We start from the raw sequence: 17,321 nt of genomic DNA, 5'->3' as shown, positions 1-17,321 counted from the left end.
AGGAGAGGAGAGGAGAGGAGAGGAGAGGAGAGGAGAGGAGAGGAGAGGAGAGGAGAGGAGAGGGAGAGGAGAGGGGAGAGGAGAGGAGAGGAGAGGAGAGGAGAGGAGAGGAGAGGAGAGGAGAGGAGAGGAGAGGAGAGGAGAGGAGAGGAGAGGAGAGGAAGAGGAGAGGAAGAGGAGAGGAAGAGGAGAGGAGAGGAGAGGAGAGGAGAGGAGAGGAGAGGAGAGGAGAGGAGAGGAGAGGAGAGGAGAGGAGAGGAGAGGAGAGGAGAGGAGAGGAGAGGAGAGGAGAGGAGAGGAGAGGAGAGGAGAGGAGAGGAGAGGAGAGGAGAGGAGAGGAGAGGAGAGGAGAGGAGAGGAGAGGAGAGGAGAGGAGAGGAGAGGAGAGGAGAGGAGAGGAGAGGAGAGGAGAGGAGAGGAGAGGAGAGGAGAGGAGAGGAGAGGAGAGGAGAGGAGAGGAGAGGAGAGGAGAGGAGAGGAGAGGAGAGGAGAGGAGAGGAGAGGAGAGGAGAGGAGAGGAGAGGAGAGGAGAGGAGAGGAGAGGAGAGGAGAGGAGAGGAGAGGAGGGGAGAGGAGAGGAGAGGAGAGGAGAGGAGAGGAGAGGAGAGGAGAGGAGAGGAGAGGAGAGGAGAGGAGAGGAGAGGAGAGGAGAGGAGAGGAGAGGAGAGGAGAGGAGAGGAGAGGAGAGGAGAGGAGAGGAGAGGAGAGGAGAGGAGAGGAGAGGAGAGGAGAGGAGAGGAGAGGAGAGGAGAGGAGAGGAGAGGAGAGGAGAGGAGAGGAGAGGAGAGGAGAGGAGAGGAGAGGAGAGGAGAGGAGAGGAGAGGAGAGGAGAGGAGAGGAGAGGAGAGGAGAGGAGAGGAGAGGAGAGGAGAGGAGAGGAGAGGAGAGGAGAGGAGAGGAGAGGAGAGGAGAGGAGAGGAGAGGAGAGGAGAGGAGAGGAGAGGAGAGGAGAGGAGAGGAGAGGAGAGGAGAGGAGAGGAGAGGAGAGGAGCCGCTCCCACCACTGGTCAGACCAGAGGATGGATAGCAAAGGTGGGAGGGAGTGGGGGCTTGGAGAAAGTGGAGTTTGGAGGACAATTCCTGCTTGGAGGAGAGCAATGAGCAGAGGATGTGAGCAGAGGCCAGAGCTTGCTCCCATCCTGCACACCACTGGACAGGGGTGGGAGCTGTAGCCTGGTCTTGCTTCAGACAGGATGACAGGCACAGGATGCTGTATTTGGGATATGGGATGCCAGATGTGGGATGCAGCACGTGGGACATGGTATGCCAGATGTGAGATGCTGCATTTGAAGCCCAGTGCAGCCAGGAGCAAGGCTGCCTGCGGGCTCCATGGTGTCTGGTGCAGAGCAGCCATGCGCAGGTGCTGTGAGGGTGTGGGAGGACCTGAGCACCCGCTGGTTTCACTGCCGCCTTGCCGCCTTCCCCTTCCTGCTATGGGTGCTGTGGGTCCGGCTCTGCTGCACTTGCAAAACGAAAGCACTGACGAAGTGACGCGCCGTCTCCCATCCTTGCAGCCCCTGGCAGCATGTGCGCACAGGGCACTGGGTAGATACCAGACACACTGGAACCCCCTCCCATTGCTGCTCACACCCCATTGATGCCCTGCCTCTGCCCCATCCCGTGCTGGGGATTTCCTTAAGCAGGAAGCAACCTGCAGAGATAGCACAGATCGGTGCAGGGTCAGGTAAGGGATGCTCCCCAGTAGGGACACAGGGACATGGGGGAATGGGGAAGTGGGGATGTGGGGATATGGAGATGTGGGGGTGGTGCAGCTGTGGCTTAAGGCAATGGCTTTGGGTTTCCAAGGGGGTTTCCATGGGGCCCTGCAAGCTGAGTGGGATCCAGGGTGAAGGGCAGGGTGCTGGGATGCAGACACCCATCCCAGCATAAGTGGAGCTGTCAAGGAGGGGAGGGGAGGGAAGGGGAGGCCTCTGTGAGGGGCTGGGCAAGGGACGGCCCCAGGCGCACCCGTCATGCCTTACTGGAAACATCTGGCGAGCCTGGGCTGCGGGGGCGAGTGCTGGCTGCACACACATGTGCACCCATGCACATGGAGAGATTTGTCAGTAGATACATGCGTGCACACCCATGTGCTTCTACACACACACACATATATATAAGGCACAGAGGTTTGCAGAAGCACACTTAAGTATGCATGCATCCAGATGCGTGTACACTCACGCACACATAAGTACACATGTACAGATGTGCACACACAATTGCTGCATGGACATATGCATGGACACTCACAAAAGGGACACATGTGCACATGTATGTGCACACACACATCTGTACCACGGTCACGTTGCTCACACACGTCCCTGCCAGCTCCCACGACCATTCCCAAGTGCCATCATTGTGCCGTGCCCTGGCAGTGTGGGATCCACTGTGTGCAGCATTCCCGGTGTGCTGTGCTGTGCTGCGGCTGGGTGTGAACAGACGCATGTGTGTGCATGCCCCATCTCAGGATGCCTGCGCTTGTGTGGCCCACACATGCCCACGTTTGCATGTGTGAGCCTGCGTGGGGCCCACGAGCCTGTGGGCTGCATGTGCATGCGTGTGCATGCTTCTACATGTATGTGCATTGTTATGCACGGGCGTGCACTCGTGTTTGTGCGTGCCCGGTGCCCCCGCTGCCCCCGGTGCCGGTACCGGAGCAAACCGCTGGGGAGCGCGGAGGCGCCGGGAGGCGGAGCGCGGCGGCGGGGGCGAGAGGCGGTGCCAGCCCCCACCGACCTCCAAACTTTCATTAACTCGGCAGCACCGGCGGTGGCAGTGGGCACTGGGCCTGGCGTTCACCGGTATCGGTACCGGCTACGGACCGGGCGCGGCGCGGCGGCGCCTCAGTGGGCCCACCCGGTGCGGCGGGAGGGGCCGGGCGGCGGCATGGGCACGGTAAGGGCGTGCACCTCCGGCATCGGTTGCTCGGTTCGGCCCGGTTGCAGCGGGAGAACCGCGATGGGAGCGCGGGGTTACGCCAGCGCGGCGCTCCGGGGGTTGCGGGGCTGGCGGCGGCGGTCGGGCCGGGGGAAGCGGTGAGGCTGGGGGAGGCGGAGGGGCCGAGCTGGGTGGGGGCACCGTGATCGGTACCGGGAGCGGCCCCGGCGTCGGGATAGCGGCAGCGGGATGCGGGGCGGTCCCGCATCTGTTGCTCTCCCGGAGCAGGGGCAGCGCGGGGCCGCCCGGCGCGGTGCCCGGGGACCGGAGGGGGGGCGGCGGGGAGCGGGGCTGCCCGGCCCGGTGGCGGGGCCGGGGGGCTGGCGGTAATTTTCCACGGGCATGTGCCGGGGCGGGGCGGCGGAACGGCGGAGCAGCCACCACGTGGCGGCTGATGTAACCGGGCCCCCCCCCTGCCGCCGCCGTGCCGCACCGGGCGCATCGCATCGCTGCCGGGGCTCGATGAGGGGTGCGGGGCGAGCCGGGCTCTGTACTCCGCCGTTGAGTCCCGGCAGCTATGGGGATGCTGCTGTTGGAAAAGGCTTTGCAGGTGGCAGCGGCCGTGCTGGGTCCCCCGGGTGCCACATCCCGTGGGAGAGTGACCCGGGTTCTGCGGTGACACGATATGACCCTGTGTGACACCATCCTGTCTCGGGATATGGGTGCTCTGGGCTGTCACAGCATCCTGGGTCACCCTATGCCCAGAGGATGCTGCACATTGGCATCCCTGAGTCCTGCATCCCTGCTAGCCTGCCTAGCGGGGTGCTCAGCAGCAAACCGCAGCATCTGCACAGACACACAGCTCAGCCTTATCGGGGCCTGGCAGACCCCTGGGGGAGTGGCAGCCCTTCCCATGGGCCCTTTCTAGTGACAGGCAGGTGATGGGTTCCTGGGGTGCATTCAGGGCTACAGGGTGGGCAGGCTTTGGCTTGTGGTGATAGGTGCACGGTGAGGAGGAGATCTATCCACTGGCCCCCCGCTTCTGGCAGATTCCCACGGCACACAGGGAGCAGGGCTTGCCCTCCTCTTACAGTGACAGTATTTTATCCCCCCAGGGAAATGCTGTCCACCTTGGGAGGGGTTTGGCAGTGGTATCTGTGAGCTGCAGCCTGCTTGTGCCTGAGCGGCTCCAGCTGGGGCTGGGGGCTTGCCCCATGTCCTCTGGCCTCCTGCCCATTATCTCTGTCATCCACGCTCTCTCTCTCGATGGCTTCAGGGCCTTGTGCCCCTCTGCTGATTGCTGTAGACCCACAGCAATATGGGGCACTCATCCCCCATCGGGGACCCATAGACTGGGGGTCCTTCCCCAGCCAGCAAAGGCACAGAGTGCTAATGTGAGATCTGCACAGATCGGCACTGTTACATGGATCAGTGACCTGGGGTGGTCTGACTGAGGTGCCCCCAGCCTCAATACCCCAAGAATGGGACAGAAGCAATGTCTGTGGGGTCGCAGCCCCCTCCTATGCCCTCTGCAGCAGCACCTGGTCCCGGCAGAGCCCGCAGCTCAACCCCCCTGTGCCGCACGTGCCCGCGATGCACCGGGGCAGAAGGCAATCGGTTCCCATCTGTGTTCTCCGCGGCAGCTGAGCCCCGTGCTGGCCCCGCTCAGCACCCAGTCCTGAAGCTGCCACCCACTGCAGCCACTTCGGCTCTGGCTCTCGCTGGGGGACAGTGTGCGGGGCCCCCAACGCCCACCCGGCTGCCAGCTGCCCACAAGGTCGTCTGTCCCAGCGGGTAAATCTTTAAACCGCTTCTTGGGAAAGACCTGGGAGCTGCGATCGTGGCGGTGCTGGGGGTTTTGGAGAGGCTGGAGGGGTGGGAGCAAGGAGAGACCCCAGCCCCGCTCCTGCCTACCCTGCTGTCAGGTATGGGGCAGCCCCCCATGGCACGTAGCTTCCCGGATGGAAGGGGGGGCCTGGGGCAGGGAAGTGCCCACCCCACCAGTCACGTCCTTCTTGCTTTCTCTCCCCTCCTCTACCCAGCTTGCTCTGACAGTGGATTGAAGCGTGCAAGTGCCAGCGTGACGGAAAGACGGGGACCCCGCAGCGGGCAGCTGGCATTGCGCTCCAGCCTCCAGGGATGGCCGAGAAGTGCAGCGAGGGGCTGCTGGTGAGTGCTGCGATGCGGGGACCGGGAGCCCCTGCAACGGACCTAGAGTGAGGGAGTGGGACACCAGGGCTCCTATGGGGTTTGGTGCCGGGGGTGCTCCTTGGAGCAGCTGCTGGGGGTCGATCGCTTGCTGCTCGCGAGGCTCCGGGTGTGGTGTCCCACTGTGCCTGGAGATGCTATCGCCCAGCTCAGGCGTTCTGCTGCTTTATCAGCCACCCCAGCTCTTTGCATGAAGGCGGGAAAGCTGTGCATGCTCTGAGTCCAGCAAAGAGCACCCGCAGTGCATTGTGCCAGGCACATGGTTCTACAGTGGCAGGGAGTGGGACTATTACCCTGAGCATCCTCCCTGCTGGTTCCCTGCACGTTCCCTGCATGCCAGTGCACACGGTGAGATAGGATGTAGGTAGAGCCAGGTCTGGCCAGGCACCGATCCTCCATCCTCAGCCCCATGCACACAGCTTTGGTGTCCGGGTGCAGATGTGTGTGGTGCAGTGGCCCCATGCCCATCACTGCTGTCCCTGACTCATTATGAGGACAGGGAACTGGAGCTCTGCTGCCCCGAGCATCCTGCATCTGGCAGGTGAGCGCACGCTGGGCTGGGCTTCTCCTTTTCCCCAATAGATGTGAACCGAGCTGCAGTGCCAACATGATTGCAGAGCCCTCCCATTCCCGGGGGGCTTCCCAAAATAGCTGCACGCTCCAGCCAGAGGGCCCACAGCCAGCACTTCCCTGGGAAGCCGGGAGCCAGGGGAGCGGCGTGCTCCAGCAGGCACTTCCAGCGTGCGTGTGTGGCTCCGTGCTGCTTGTCCCAGTGTGGCCCCTCAGCAGGACCCCAGTTCTCCTGCTGTGCTACAGCTAGGAACAGGGAGGTGCAGAAGACATCAGAAGGCTGAGTCAGGGCTCTGCTGTTCCTTATTGTGCTGCATCGGTGCCCCTGCATGTGGGTGACATTTGCCATGAGCCCCGTGCATCTGTGCCACTACTGTGTCCCTTACCCTTGCTGGAGCAACCCTAGTGGCACAGCGGGGTGAGCCTGGCACCAGGAGCACCCACCTGCTCCTGATCAATCTTTGACTCACTGCTGGCAAGTCTTTGCCCAGCTCACCTCAGGGCCAGGGCATGCTGGGGACAGAGGGGTGACCACAGGGCATGGCACACACTGTGCTGGCAGCCTTGTCCCACAGGCGCTGTTCCCCTATTTGTGGGCATCCCTAGCTGGGCAGATGCAGAGTGCAGCAGCACTGGGAAGATAACATGGGAAGCATGGGAGCATCCCTGCTGCCAGAGCATCCCTGCGCTGGACCAGCTGTGAGCGCCCTGAGGTTAGGTGCTACAGGACAGGACCTTGGCTGTGGAGCTTTCTGGGTCATTGAGGAAGGGAGCTAATCTCCTTGGCCTGCCTCCAGCACTGTGCAAACAGCCTGGCAAAGCGCTGCCCCGGCTCTGCCCTCTAATCCCTGCCAGCAGGTGCAACTCCCGTGACTGGACGGGGTCCCACGACACAATCCTGCTGTTGTGCCCATACCATGCACAGCCTCCGGGGCTGGAGTGTGCATGATGGGGCTCAGGGTGCCCACCCTCGGGGGGGGGGACAGGGTAACAGAGATGGCTGAAGCTTGCTACGCCCCTGTTGCAGGATGTGCAGCAGTGCTTCAGTTTCACCACCTGTGGGTTGGGGGGTCTGTGCTTACTCGTCAGTCCTGGTACAATTGGAATGTCATGCTGTTGAGTGGTGGGTGCCCAACAGGCAAGAGGATGCAGGGCAGCTCCAGCAGCTGGTTCAGTCCCTGTGTGGCCAAACAGGGGGGTGACAGCCTCTCCCCGGCTGTCCTTTAAGGACATTTTGTTTTGTTCTTGCCGGAGCACTTTGTTTGGGCTCCAGCCGTGCCACTGGCTCCTGACTTGCAGTGCAGCTTTGCTGTCATGGCCAGGCAGCGTTTGTGCTGGGGGTGGGGGCATGTGGCTCAGGTGGGCTCCTGCCATCTCCCATCCCACATTTGGGGGGCACGGCTGGCACTGTGCTCCTTGAGGTTATGGAGCTGGAGGGGCCCTGCCCATCCCAGACACCCCCAGCAGCGCAGTGCCGCCAGTCCCAAGCAGGGGGGCCAGCAGCGTGTGGAGCCGCGGAAGTGGCTCTTGGCTGCGGGAGCCCTTCCCGGAATAACAAGGGGCAGAGGTGGGGGGGCCGGCGGGGGATTTTTCTGCCTGAGCGCCCCAGGAGAATCGTGTCCATGCCATGAGAATGGGGCCGGAGGAAGGCAGCTCCAATGTGGAGTGCCCGGCTAAGGGATGGTGGCACCTGGTTGGTCCCCAGTCGCTGTCCTTACCCTGGGTACCTGGCTTGGGGTAGAGGTGACCAGGAGCTATGGGCTCAGGAGGACCCTGATGCCCCCATCAGCTGATCACGTGCTTGGCATTGCTGGCACAGGGCTGCAGGTACCACCAGGTATCTGCTCTTGCCATGATATACCATGCCTGTGGCTCAACATGGGGACGTGTTGGTGACAACCTACTGAGGGATGCTGTGTGGGGTGAGGGGGACGCTGTGACCAGAGAAGGACATGTGTGATGGCACAAAAGTGGCCTGCACATGGCATTGCAGCAGAGACAGGGTTGCTCTTTTGGGCACCTTGCAGGGAATGCCCTGCTGCATGTGGAGGGCTTGGCAGAGTCGCTCTGTCCCTGACACCAGGACTGGCACCAAGGGGTGTTCCATGGCCTGGGAGCATCCCAAGCAGGATGGGGATGGGGACAAGCACAGGGTGCAGTGCGGGGAGCCGAGCGCCCGCCCCACACACGTGTGCCCTTCACGTGTGCGCCCGCAGCTGCTGCTGCCCGGACCGCAGATGGTCTCCTGAAAGAGCCCGCCCGTCCCCCTGCCTTCAGCACACCATCACGCCTTGCTGCCGCCTTGGCTGTGCTCCCCAGCCGTGGCGCGGGGCTGTGAGCAGCTGGGACTCCCCGGGCATCGCCGTGGGGCTCCCCGTGAGACGTGGCACCCTGCTGAGGGTCCCTGCCCACCCCAGGCAGTGTGGGGCTGAGGGTTGAGCAGTGGGGCTGTGGGGTGCCTAGGTGATACGAGGGCTTGTGGTGCAGCCCTCTTGCCAGGCAGATGGTCCCCCCGCAGGGCAGTGACCTTGTGACGATGGCTGCAGAGACCCCATGATGTTGGATGACGTCTGGATAAGGTGGCGTGGGACCAGGCTGGGGCTGTGCCACCGGGCAGGCTTGTCCCAGTGCCCCATCCCCGTGTTGGGCTGTGCCAGGTCCCAGGCGTGCCCACACACATGGGGACGGGGTGCAAGGCTGAATGGCATCCCTGTGATGGAAATGGAGCAGGAACATCTGTGTGGGGCTGGGGGCATGGGAACAAGCCAGCACATGAGGGACAGCAAGGGGACGTGGCCAGTGCTGTGGTGTGGGAAGGAGCCAAGGGCTGCGTGGGCAGGATGAATCCCGCAGGGAGGGCAGCTCTGCCTGCTGGAGCGTGCCTGCTGCAAACAGCTGGACCCCACTAATGAGGCCTCATTAAGCAGGATGTGAGCTGCGCGCTGTGCCTCCCCTTCCTGCCCCCCCTGACTGGCGGGGGCACAGCTCGTGGGCAAAGGGGCCAAGCGGGACGTGATGCCAAGCGCTGGAGGCAGCGGGCAGGGGGACGCAGGCAAGCAGCTGCTGCTGTGTAGGAGCCAGAAGTGCTGATGAAGATGGGGTCGCATGGAGCCGGCCTGCCTGGCCCCCCAGGTGACAGCCAAGGGCAGGTGAGGACCCCCCGTCCCTGCCAGCAGGTCAGTGGGGAGGTGAGAGCAGGGCCCAGGTACCTGGGGTAATTATAGGGTACCCCTCGTCCCACGGCACTCAGGAGTCCCAGCTGGTGGGTGAGGGCACCAAGAACATCTCTTTCCCATTGGCTCCATCCCTCTGCTCCTGGGACTCTTTTCTGAGTCACCCGATCCCTGGAGACCCTTCCCCAGGCGGGGGCTGCCCTGCTTATCCCGGGGGAAACCTTAGGACGGCTGCTATGGCTGTTGTGAGCAAGAGCTATGTATACCTTCTGGCAGCTCCAGCTCCACATAGCCTGGCATGCGATGTCAGACAAACAACATCAGGGGGGTGACTGACACCCTGCTTGGCACTGAAGTAGCCTTGGCACCCAATGAGGGCACCTAGATACGACCTGCCCCCTCTCCCCACCCCGATCCAGGTGGAGTTGGTAAGGCACTTGATAAATGCTTCTGGTGGCCTGGCATACCCCCATGGAGACGATTTAATAAATTGGGGGAAACCACACTGCAGACACAGTGAAGTCCCCAGGTGCTCTGCCTCCACTCGTTGCCCCACAGGGACACCCCCTTCCCATGTGACCCCCGCTGCCGGAAGGACCCCCCCACAGCCATCGGTTTCCCAGCCATAAATCAGGGAGAAGGGATGGCCCCTTTGGGAAGTGGGGGGCATCCGGGCACCCCAGCCAAGCTGCCATTGTGCGCGGCAGCTCTGCTTAGCATGAAAAAGACTGCAGTGCCAGGCACCGTGATGGATGGTGCCTGTGCTGTAGGACCCAGGAATGCTTTTGCCACGTGTCCCTGGGAAGAAGGGTGCACCCCAAATGCTTGGGGTCCCCTCCGTGCATGCACTTGGGGCTGCATATCCATAGAAAATGTGGGGAGTGGGAGTAGAATCCTGCATCCTTGCCCCACGTAGTGTTCCAAACCTACAGTGTGAAGTCAGGAGGAGGCTCATCTCCCAGGCATTTGGGTCCCCCCTTTGTGCCATGCAGCTGGGCAGTTAATGAGTGTAAAGGACAGGATGACCTTCCCAGACTGGGGGGGGCTTGTAGTGGGCTGATGGGTGAGCATGCATGCGTGTGCACACGTGTGCATGCATGGGCACACGTGTGGCTTTCATCTTATTGGGGACACACATGCCCAAGCCCTGTGCTGCAGAGTGGGGTGCCAGAGGACCAATGCTCTCAGTGCACTGGTGCCAGGTGCCTTAACATTGGGGTGCCCCATGGGGGCAGCAGGTGAGGGTCACCCAAGCAGAGGGAGTAGAGCGGACAGACTTTTCAGCTTTTGGATGGGGCTGAGGTCCCCTTTGGACACTTGGCTGTACTGGGGTTGTGCAGCACTCCCCCCCAAAACCTGTTCCCATTGAGGCTGGTGTGCTGCCCCCCTCTGTCAGCTGTGCTGTTCATTAAGCTGAGCAAGGCTTGTTAGATGCAGGCATTGCGGTGGCATTGTCAGGGTTTCCCAATGGGATTAACCCGCTCGAATACACCCAAGCATGGGAACAGTGCCACCCCACACTTGGGGACCCCCAGGACCCAATGAGAGAAGCCCCACCCTGGGGCAGCCCGGGTCCTCTCACCCAGTGCCAATGGGCGATGCGGGGACATCTGAGGGGTACCATGGGCACGGGCACTCCGATATGCGCAGCCAGCATACCGCCCCACAGCCCGACCCCAAATCACCTCCATGGCCTTCCTGCACATCCCACTGCCTGCGCAGCCCCCCCGCTGCCCCCGGCGCGTGCAGGCCCCGCTCGCAGCAGATGGCTTTGTTTGGCAGCGCGGTGCCGGAGTCGCCGGGCATCACGTCCCGCCTGTGCCGGCCCTAATCGAATGACACGGTTTGGTGCACTGCGCCTGCTGCCCGCGCCCCGCCGGCGTGAGCAGATCCAAAGCGACGGCTCCATTTGTGGCCCTGCTTGGAGATGGCAGGGGGCACGGGGGGGTCTGCAGAACCCGGCACCCTGCGCTGCTCCCATCCCATGCGTCCCCTTTAGGTGAGGTGGGAGAATTTTGGGGTGCATAGCGGTCTCCCGAAGCATCGCCTGCCCCCAGCCTAGGATGTTGGTGTGAGCCCAGGGCCATGGGTGCCATCTCCACTGGGTGTGATGGCACCCATTTCCTTTATTGTTCCCTTTGTTGTCATCGTCCCCGGTGTGAGCTGGCATTGTCGCAGCCTACACAGAGCTCCTATTCTTGCACCCCGTCATTGTGCCTCCCCCCCCCTCCCAGCACCCCATGGTAAGGAACACTGGGTCCAGGGGCTGTCCATCCTGCACAGGATGGTGACTGCTCCAGAATACCTTTCCTGGGGTGGGGGGAGCCCCCGTGTGTTTTCATCACCACACCCCACTCCTATCCTGGGGCTCCTGCCTCGTGGCACAGCCCAGGGGGTCTGCTGGTCCCCCCCGGCCATGGGCAGTGGCCACCCAGCGGGGCCCCTCTTGTCAGGCGCAAGGGGTGGGGGAACTGGAACAGAGGTCCCTTTGTGCTCAGGCGCCCGAGCCTGCTTTGTATGACTTGCAGGCTCTTCCTTCCCTGCAGCCGGGCTCCAGGGAGAGCTATTCATCGGGGCTGGCGTGGGGCAGGGGGGCTGCCCCCCTGCTCCTTGGAACCGTGCATGAGTGGTGGGGGGGGTGCCGGCACAGGGCAGCCCACGCTGGGGAGGGATGGGGCAGGATGCTGGGGACCACCCAGCCCCGCTCGGCGACTGTCACCCCTCCAATGGGGCCAATAAGGATGCCCCCCCCAGCTGAGGCTCCCCATGGCATCTCTCCACAGAACGGCGCCGTGCCCGGGGAGCGCAGTAAGCAGGACAAGAGCGTCAAACGTGGCAACTGGGGCAACCAGATCGAGTTTGTGCTGACCAGCGTGGGCTACGCCGTGGGGCTGGGCAACGTCTGGCGTTTCCCGTACCTCTGCTACCGTAATGGGGGAGGTGGGTGTTATGGGGGGATGGGTTTTGGAGGGCCCAAGAGGGCTGGGGCTGCTGAGCCATGCTGGGGGGTGCAGGGTGCTGCCCGCTCACACTGCGGTTTGTGCCTGCCAGGTGCCTTCATGTTCCCCTACTTCATCATGCTGGTGTTCTGCGGCATCCCTCTCTTCTTCATGGAGCTTTCCTTCGGGCAGTTCGCCAGCCAGGGCTGCCTCGGCGTCTGGAGGGTCAGCCCCATGTTCAAAGGTAAGGGGCTGCCTATCCCTACCAGTGTGTGCCCTGCACACAGCTCCAGCATGCTGTACAGCCCCGCACAGGCACCTGCAGCTTCTGCAGCCCTCTGTGCCTTGCACAGCTTGTGCATGCATACACATGCTGCTCACATCACACAAGTCCTCTGTGCAACCCCCTGGACATGCTGCACCACCTGCACGCACAGGCTTCCTGGCACTCCCTGCACACCTTGCACACAAGGAACGCCCCTGCCCAGCGCTACCATTCCCTGCAGCATTACACACACGTCCCTGCACACGCCACACGTGGCTGCCACGTGCCATCCCCATAGAGGCACTTGGGCCACCACGGTGTGCTCAACTCATGGTGCATTTTCCTGTTGTAGCATGGCACTGTCACCAGGTTCCTGCAGCCCTCAAGTTACCATGGCTGTTCCAGCCCCCAGCTCTGCAGACCCCAAGGGGTTGCCTGCAGCCTTGCGAGCGCTACACCCTATATGCCCTAAGGAAGACCCTGCATCCTGCATGTTCCTCACCCTATTGCCACCCGCCCCCAGCCGCGACTACCCATGCTGCCCGCGCCGTGCCGCTCACCCCTCCCCGGTGCTGTTCCCAGGCGTGGGCTACGGGATGATGGTGGTGTCCACATACATCGGGATCTACTACAACGTGGTGATCTGTATTGCCTTCTACTACTTCTTTGTGTCCATGACGCGTGTGCTGCCCTGGACGTACTGCAGCAACGCCTGGAACACGCCCGACTGCGTGGGGGTGTTGGATGGGAACCTCTCCAGCCATGCTGCTGTCAACCTCACCCGCCTCTTCAATGCTACCCAGAAGCGCACCAGCCCCAGCAAGGAGTACTGGAGGTACTAGGGGGGAAGCGGGCGGGAGGCAGTAGCAGTAGAGCACTGCTGAACCCGCTGTCCCCCCCCTCAGGAGGTACGTGCTCAACCTCTCAGATGACATCGGGAACCTGGGCGAGGTGCGGCTGCCCCTCCTGGGCTGCCTCGGCGTCTCATGGGTCGTCGTCTTCCTCTGCCTCATCAAAGGCGTAAAGTCCTCGGGAAAGGTATCACCTGCTCCCTCTCTAGACCATGCCTCCTTCTGGGCATGACCGTGCCCCCATATGGACATGGCCACACCGCTATGTGCTTGGCCACACATCCTTTGGTTGCAGCTTCCCCTATCAGGAATGTGTCTCCCATTGTAGATATGGCCACGCCCCTTCTGGGCACAGCTCTTCCCACGTGGTCATAGGCACTCCTTCCGTGGCCCATAGCCCCACCAACCCCTGGCCTAGAGCCCCATCCTTTGTTCCATGGCCCCACCCACTGAGATCCCTCCCCACAGGTGGTGTACTTCACGGCCACTTTCCCCTATGTGGTGCTCACCATCCTCTTCGTGCGCGGCATCACGCTGGAAGGGGCCCTCACTGGCATCATGTACTACCTGACCCCACAGTGGGACAAGATCCTCGATGCCAAGGTGAGCAGGGACGAGGGACAGTGGGGGTGGGGGGCCTGTGACGTGGTGCTGACCCTTTCCTTGGGTGCAGGTGTGGGGTGACGCAGCCTCGCAGATCTTCTACTCGCTGGGCTGCGCCTGGGGTGGGCTCATCACCATGGCATCCTACAACAAGTTCCACAACAACTGCTACCGGTGAGTGCCACTGGGCTCTCTGCTGCTCCCCAGCCCCCACCGTCGGCCCTGACCCATCTCTTCCAACAGGGACAGCATCATCATCAGCATCACCAACTGCGCCACCAGCGTCTATGCCGGCTTTGTCATCTTCTCCATCCTGGGCTTCATGGCCAACCACCTGGGCGTGGACATCTCCAAGGTGGCCGACCATGGCCCCGGCTTGGCCTTCGTCGCCTATCCTGAGGCCCTCACCCTACTGCCTATCTCTCCACTCTGGTCCATCCTCTTCTTTTTCATGCTCATCCTCCTGGGGCTGGGCACACAGGTAGAGCACAGGGTGGTGAGGTGAAGGTTACATGGTGGGACTGAAATGCCGTGATGGGGCCAGGGTGACGCAGTGGGGATGGAGTGACATGATATGGGGCCAGGCTGATGTGCTGGGGGTGGGGTGGTGCTTCCCAGATGACAAGCTGTCCTTTCTGCCCACACACAGTTCTGCCTACTGGAGACACTGGTCACGGCCATTGTGGATGAGGTGGGCAATGAGTGGATCATCCGCAGGAAGACCTTTGTGACACTGGGGGTGGCTGTGGCAGGCTTCCTGCTAGGCATCCCACTCACCACACAGGTAGGGTGTTTTTGGGTGCCAGTAGGGACAGGGGCCCACGCCGCTGCCGTGGTGACCTTACTGTGTTGACACAGTGAATCAAATCGGCACCATTGCCATAACCACTGCTTTTGGTTCTTGTGGCCTGGTGTTGCTGTGTGACCACGATGGCACCAGTGCCACACCAGAGCTTATAGTGTTGGCCTGGCTTGTTGTGGTGCCACCTGTAGCAACTGGCCATTGCCATAACGATGATTGCCTTGTTGCCATGACAGCCCATGGTGGTGGTGACACCCAGGGCTTGCTGTTGCCATGCCAACTGTGGTGGCACCCAGGCAGCGTGTTGCCATGGAGGTGCCACTCCAACACATCCTTCTCACAGGCGGGCATCTACTGGCTGCTGTTGATGGACAACTATGCTGCCAGCTTCTCCCTGGTTGTCATCTCTTGCATCATGTGTGTTGCCATCATGTACATCTATGGTAGGTTTCCCATGACTGCCCAGTTAGTGGCTTTCTGCGTGCCAGCATCTTGAGGTGTGCCAGGCATGAGAGTCCCACCATGGGGGCTGACAGCCGCCTGTCCCCACAGGGCACCGCAACTACTTTAAGGACATCGAGATGATGCTAGGCTTCCCGCCGCCACTCTTCTTCCAGATCTGCTGGCGCTTCATCTCCCCTGCCATCATCTTTGTGAGCATCGCAACCAGGGGGCACGGGGGCTGTGGGAGGTGGGGCACAGGTGTGGGGGGAACAGAGCAGGGCTGGCTGCTCCCCACCAGCTGATCCTGCCTGTCCCTCCCCAGTTCATCCTGGTCTTCACAGTGATCCAGTACCGACCCATCTCCTACAACGAGTACGTCTACCCTACCTGGGCCATCAGCATCGGTTTCCTCATGGCGCTCTCCTCCGTCATCTGCATCCCCATCTATGCCATCTACAAAGTGTGCCACTCCGAGGGGGACACGCTACTGGAGGTGGGTGACTGAGTCTGGTCCCCATGTCCCACCTGGGGGCTGTCCCTTACCCTGGAGCTTTCAGCACCCCACTGTGTGCAGGCAGCACCCATGGGATGGATGGAAGCTGCTGGGGTGGCTGGGGCAGGGTGTGATGGTGACGCTGACCTTGTCCCCCACCATCTCCGTTTCTTTCCAGCGCTTGAAAAACGCAACCAAGGCAAGCAAGGACTGGGGCCCGGCGCTGGCAGAGCACCGCAGCGGGCGCTACGCCCCAGCATTCAGCCCCTCCACCGAGTCCCACCTGGAGGTGCAGCCCCTGCACCCGGAGAAAGCACGGAACGAGGCCGCGGCTGCGTCCCCTGCTCAGGGCAGCAACGGCTCGGCTCACAGCCAGGACTCCAGACTGTGACCCCCCGCCGTCCCCGCACCCCCTCTAACCCCTCCCGCGCGGTGACACTTTCGCACCTTCCGCTGGCGGAGCCTGGCTCCAGGCCGCACCGGATGGCGGGGGGCTCTCAGCGACCGTCCCCGAGACCCCCGACCTCCTCTCTGGTTAACCCCCTCCCCTCTGTGGCGTTTGTTAACCCCCATGTTTACGGTAACCTTCATGTGCGATGCTGGGACAAGAGAGGAGAGGGCACAGCCCTGGGAGGGCCGGGAGCCAGAGGCACTTTGCAGGGGACCGGTACCCTCAAGGCCGCACAGGTGGAGAGGGCATCAGGTGGGAGTGGGGACACTGTGGGGGCATTGTGCCTGGGACAGGACATGAATCTCCTGGGCCTGGTCCCACAGGGCCATGGTGGCAGGGGGTGACGTGGCAGGGACCCCCCAGCGGTGCATGGAGCACAGGGGGGAATGGGGTGAGCACGCTGCCTGCACCAGCAGCACACGGTACAAGCACTTAGGCACGCGTGCGTGAGGGTGAGCGCACACCCCACGCACATGGGCACGCACACTCAGTACCTGCAGCTGTGCAGGAGGCACACTGTGCATTGCGCACGCACACGGTGCGCACAACCCCGTCCATGCAGCACACCCCGTGCTGGGGGCTGCAGTTGTCCCAGCAAAGCTGGGAGCAGCCGTGGGCAGCGTGGGTGCCTGGTGGCCCCGCTGCCTGGCACGTGTTGGGGACCTTCCATGGTGCTAAGGGGGAGCAGGGTGGATTGGCCCTCAGCTGCTGCTAGCAAGAGGTACCAGGGGAGGTGTGGAGGGCTGAGCCAGCCCACTCGCTCCGAGCCATCTTTTGGGTACACTTTGTCCCCAACCAGTATTAGTGGAGCAGGATGCGCTGGGAAGGCCAGGCGATTTTCAATCTGTCTTCCAACTACAGCCAACGTGCTGTAGCTCTGGGTTTGGGGGAGGATGGGACCCTTCCCACCCCAGCCGCTCCCCTGCCAGCCAGCACCGTGCTCCCTGTGCCCTGAGACTTGCACAGGGATTCAGCATGGTGGGGATACGGCGAGGGGCAGCAGGGCGCTGAGCCCCGGCAAGGATGTTCCAGCTCCCGTGGCCCCGACCCGAGCTCCCCCGTCAGGTGTGGCGGAGAGGCGCGGTTTCCTGCATGGTGCCCATGCCCTGCCCCATGTGTCACGACGCTACTGTTCACCTCTAATTGTTAGCAATAACGCGTGCGTCCCTGGGTAGCGCTGCCTGTGCCAGTGTCTCTCCCGGTGTAGACTTCTAAAGTATCCTAGATTTTAATGAGATTTATATTCCTGTGTCCGTGTCCTGCTGTGCCCTTTCTTGGGGACCCGGGGAGGGAGATAGTAGGAGCAGGAGATCACCTCCCTTAGGTGCACCTTTTCCTCCTTGGGTGGCTGACACCGAGCAGCCAAGATGGGTAGCAGAGCCCTCTGCAGGACAGGTGATACCAGGGCTGACCAAGTAGGGACCAACTCTGAGGGTTGGGAGAGCAGAAGGTGGGACCTTGTCCTGCAGCCCCTGGTTTGAGGGATGCAGGGGCTGTACCCGCTTTGACTTGCAGCTAGATGCTGTGATCTTCCACTTCCTTGCCCAGCAAGCACCACACGGCCAGCCAGGTGCTCTGCCTGGTGCATGTGCATCTCCAGCAGATGCATGGCATACCCATCTCACCAGCTGACAGAAACTACCCT

General features: G+C 62.2%; 1 protein-coding gene across 3 annotated transcripts; it reads left to right on the top strand.

Annotated features, from left to right (window-relative positions):
• The first annotated feature begins 1,438 nt into the window (after positions 1-1,438).
• SLC6A9 (solute carrier family 6 member 9) lies at positions 1,439-17,267 on the top strand. Of its 3 annotated transcripts, none has more exons than XM_090146564.1 (14): positions 1,439-1,684; positions 4,920-5,046; positions 11,612-11,768; positions 11,880-12,011; positions 12,615-12,867; positions 12,938-13,070; positions 13,352-13,486; positions 13,557-13,660; positions 13,730-13,967; positions 14,136-14,270; positions 14,632-14,731; positions 14,841-14,941; positions 15,055-15,225; positions 15,404-17,267. In XM_090146564.1, exons 2-14 carry the CDS (start codon positions 5,017-5,019, stop codon positions 15,614-15,616), a joined length of 1,902 nt encoding a protein of 633 aa, XP_090002690.1. In that variant the 5' UTR covers positions 1,439-1,684; positions 4,920-5,016; the 3' UTR covers positions 15,617-17,267. The 3 variants fall into 3 exon arrangements, with proteins under 3 accessions (XP_090002690.1, XP_031456898.1, XP_090002689.1); XM_031601038.2 differs by lacking the exon at positions 1,439-1,684 and adding an exon at positions 2,675-2,895; XM_090146563.1 differs by lacking the exon at positions 1,439-1,684 and adding an exon at positions 8,583-8,804 and having other exon boundaries at positions 4,925-5,046.
• Positions 17,268-17,321: the final 54 nt, after the last annotated feature.

The sequence above is a fragment of the Phasianus colchicus genome, chromosome 9, assembly GCF_987193195.1.
Source record: "Phasianus colchicus chromosome 9, bPhaCol1.hap1.1, whole genome shotgun sequence".
Lineage (NCBI taxonomy): Eukaryota > Metazoa > Chordata > Aves > Galliformes > Phasianidae > Phasianus > Phasianus colchicus.
Note: the sequence above shows the minus strand (reverse complement) of the source record. Positions and strands in the feature narration are given on the sequence as shown.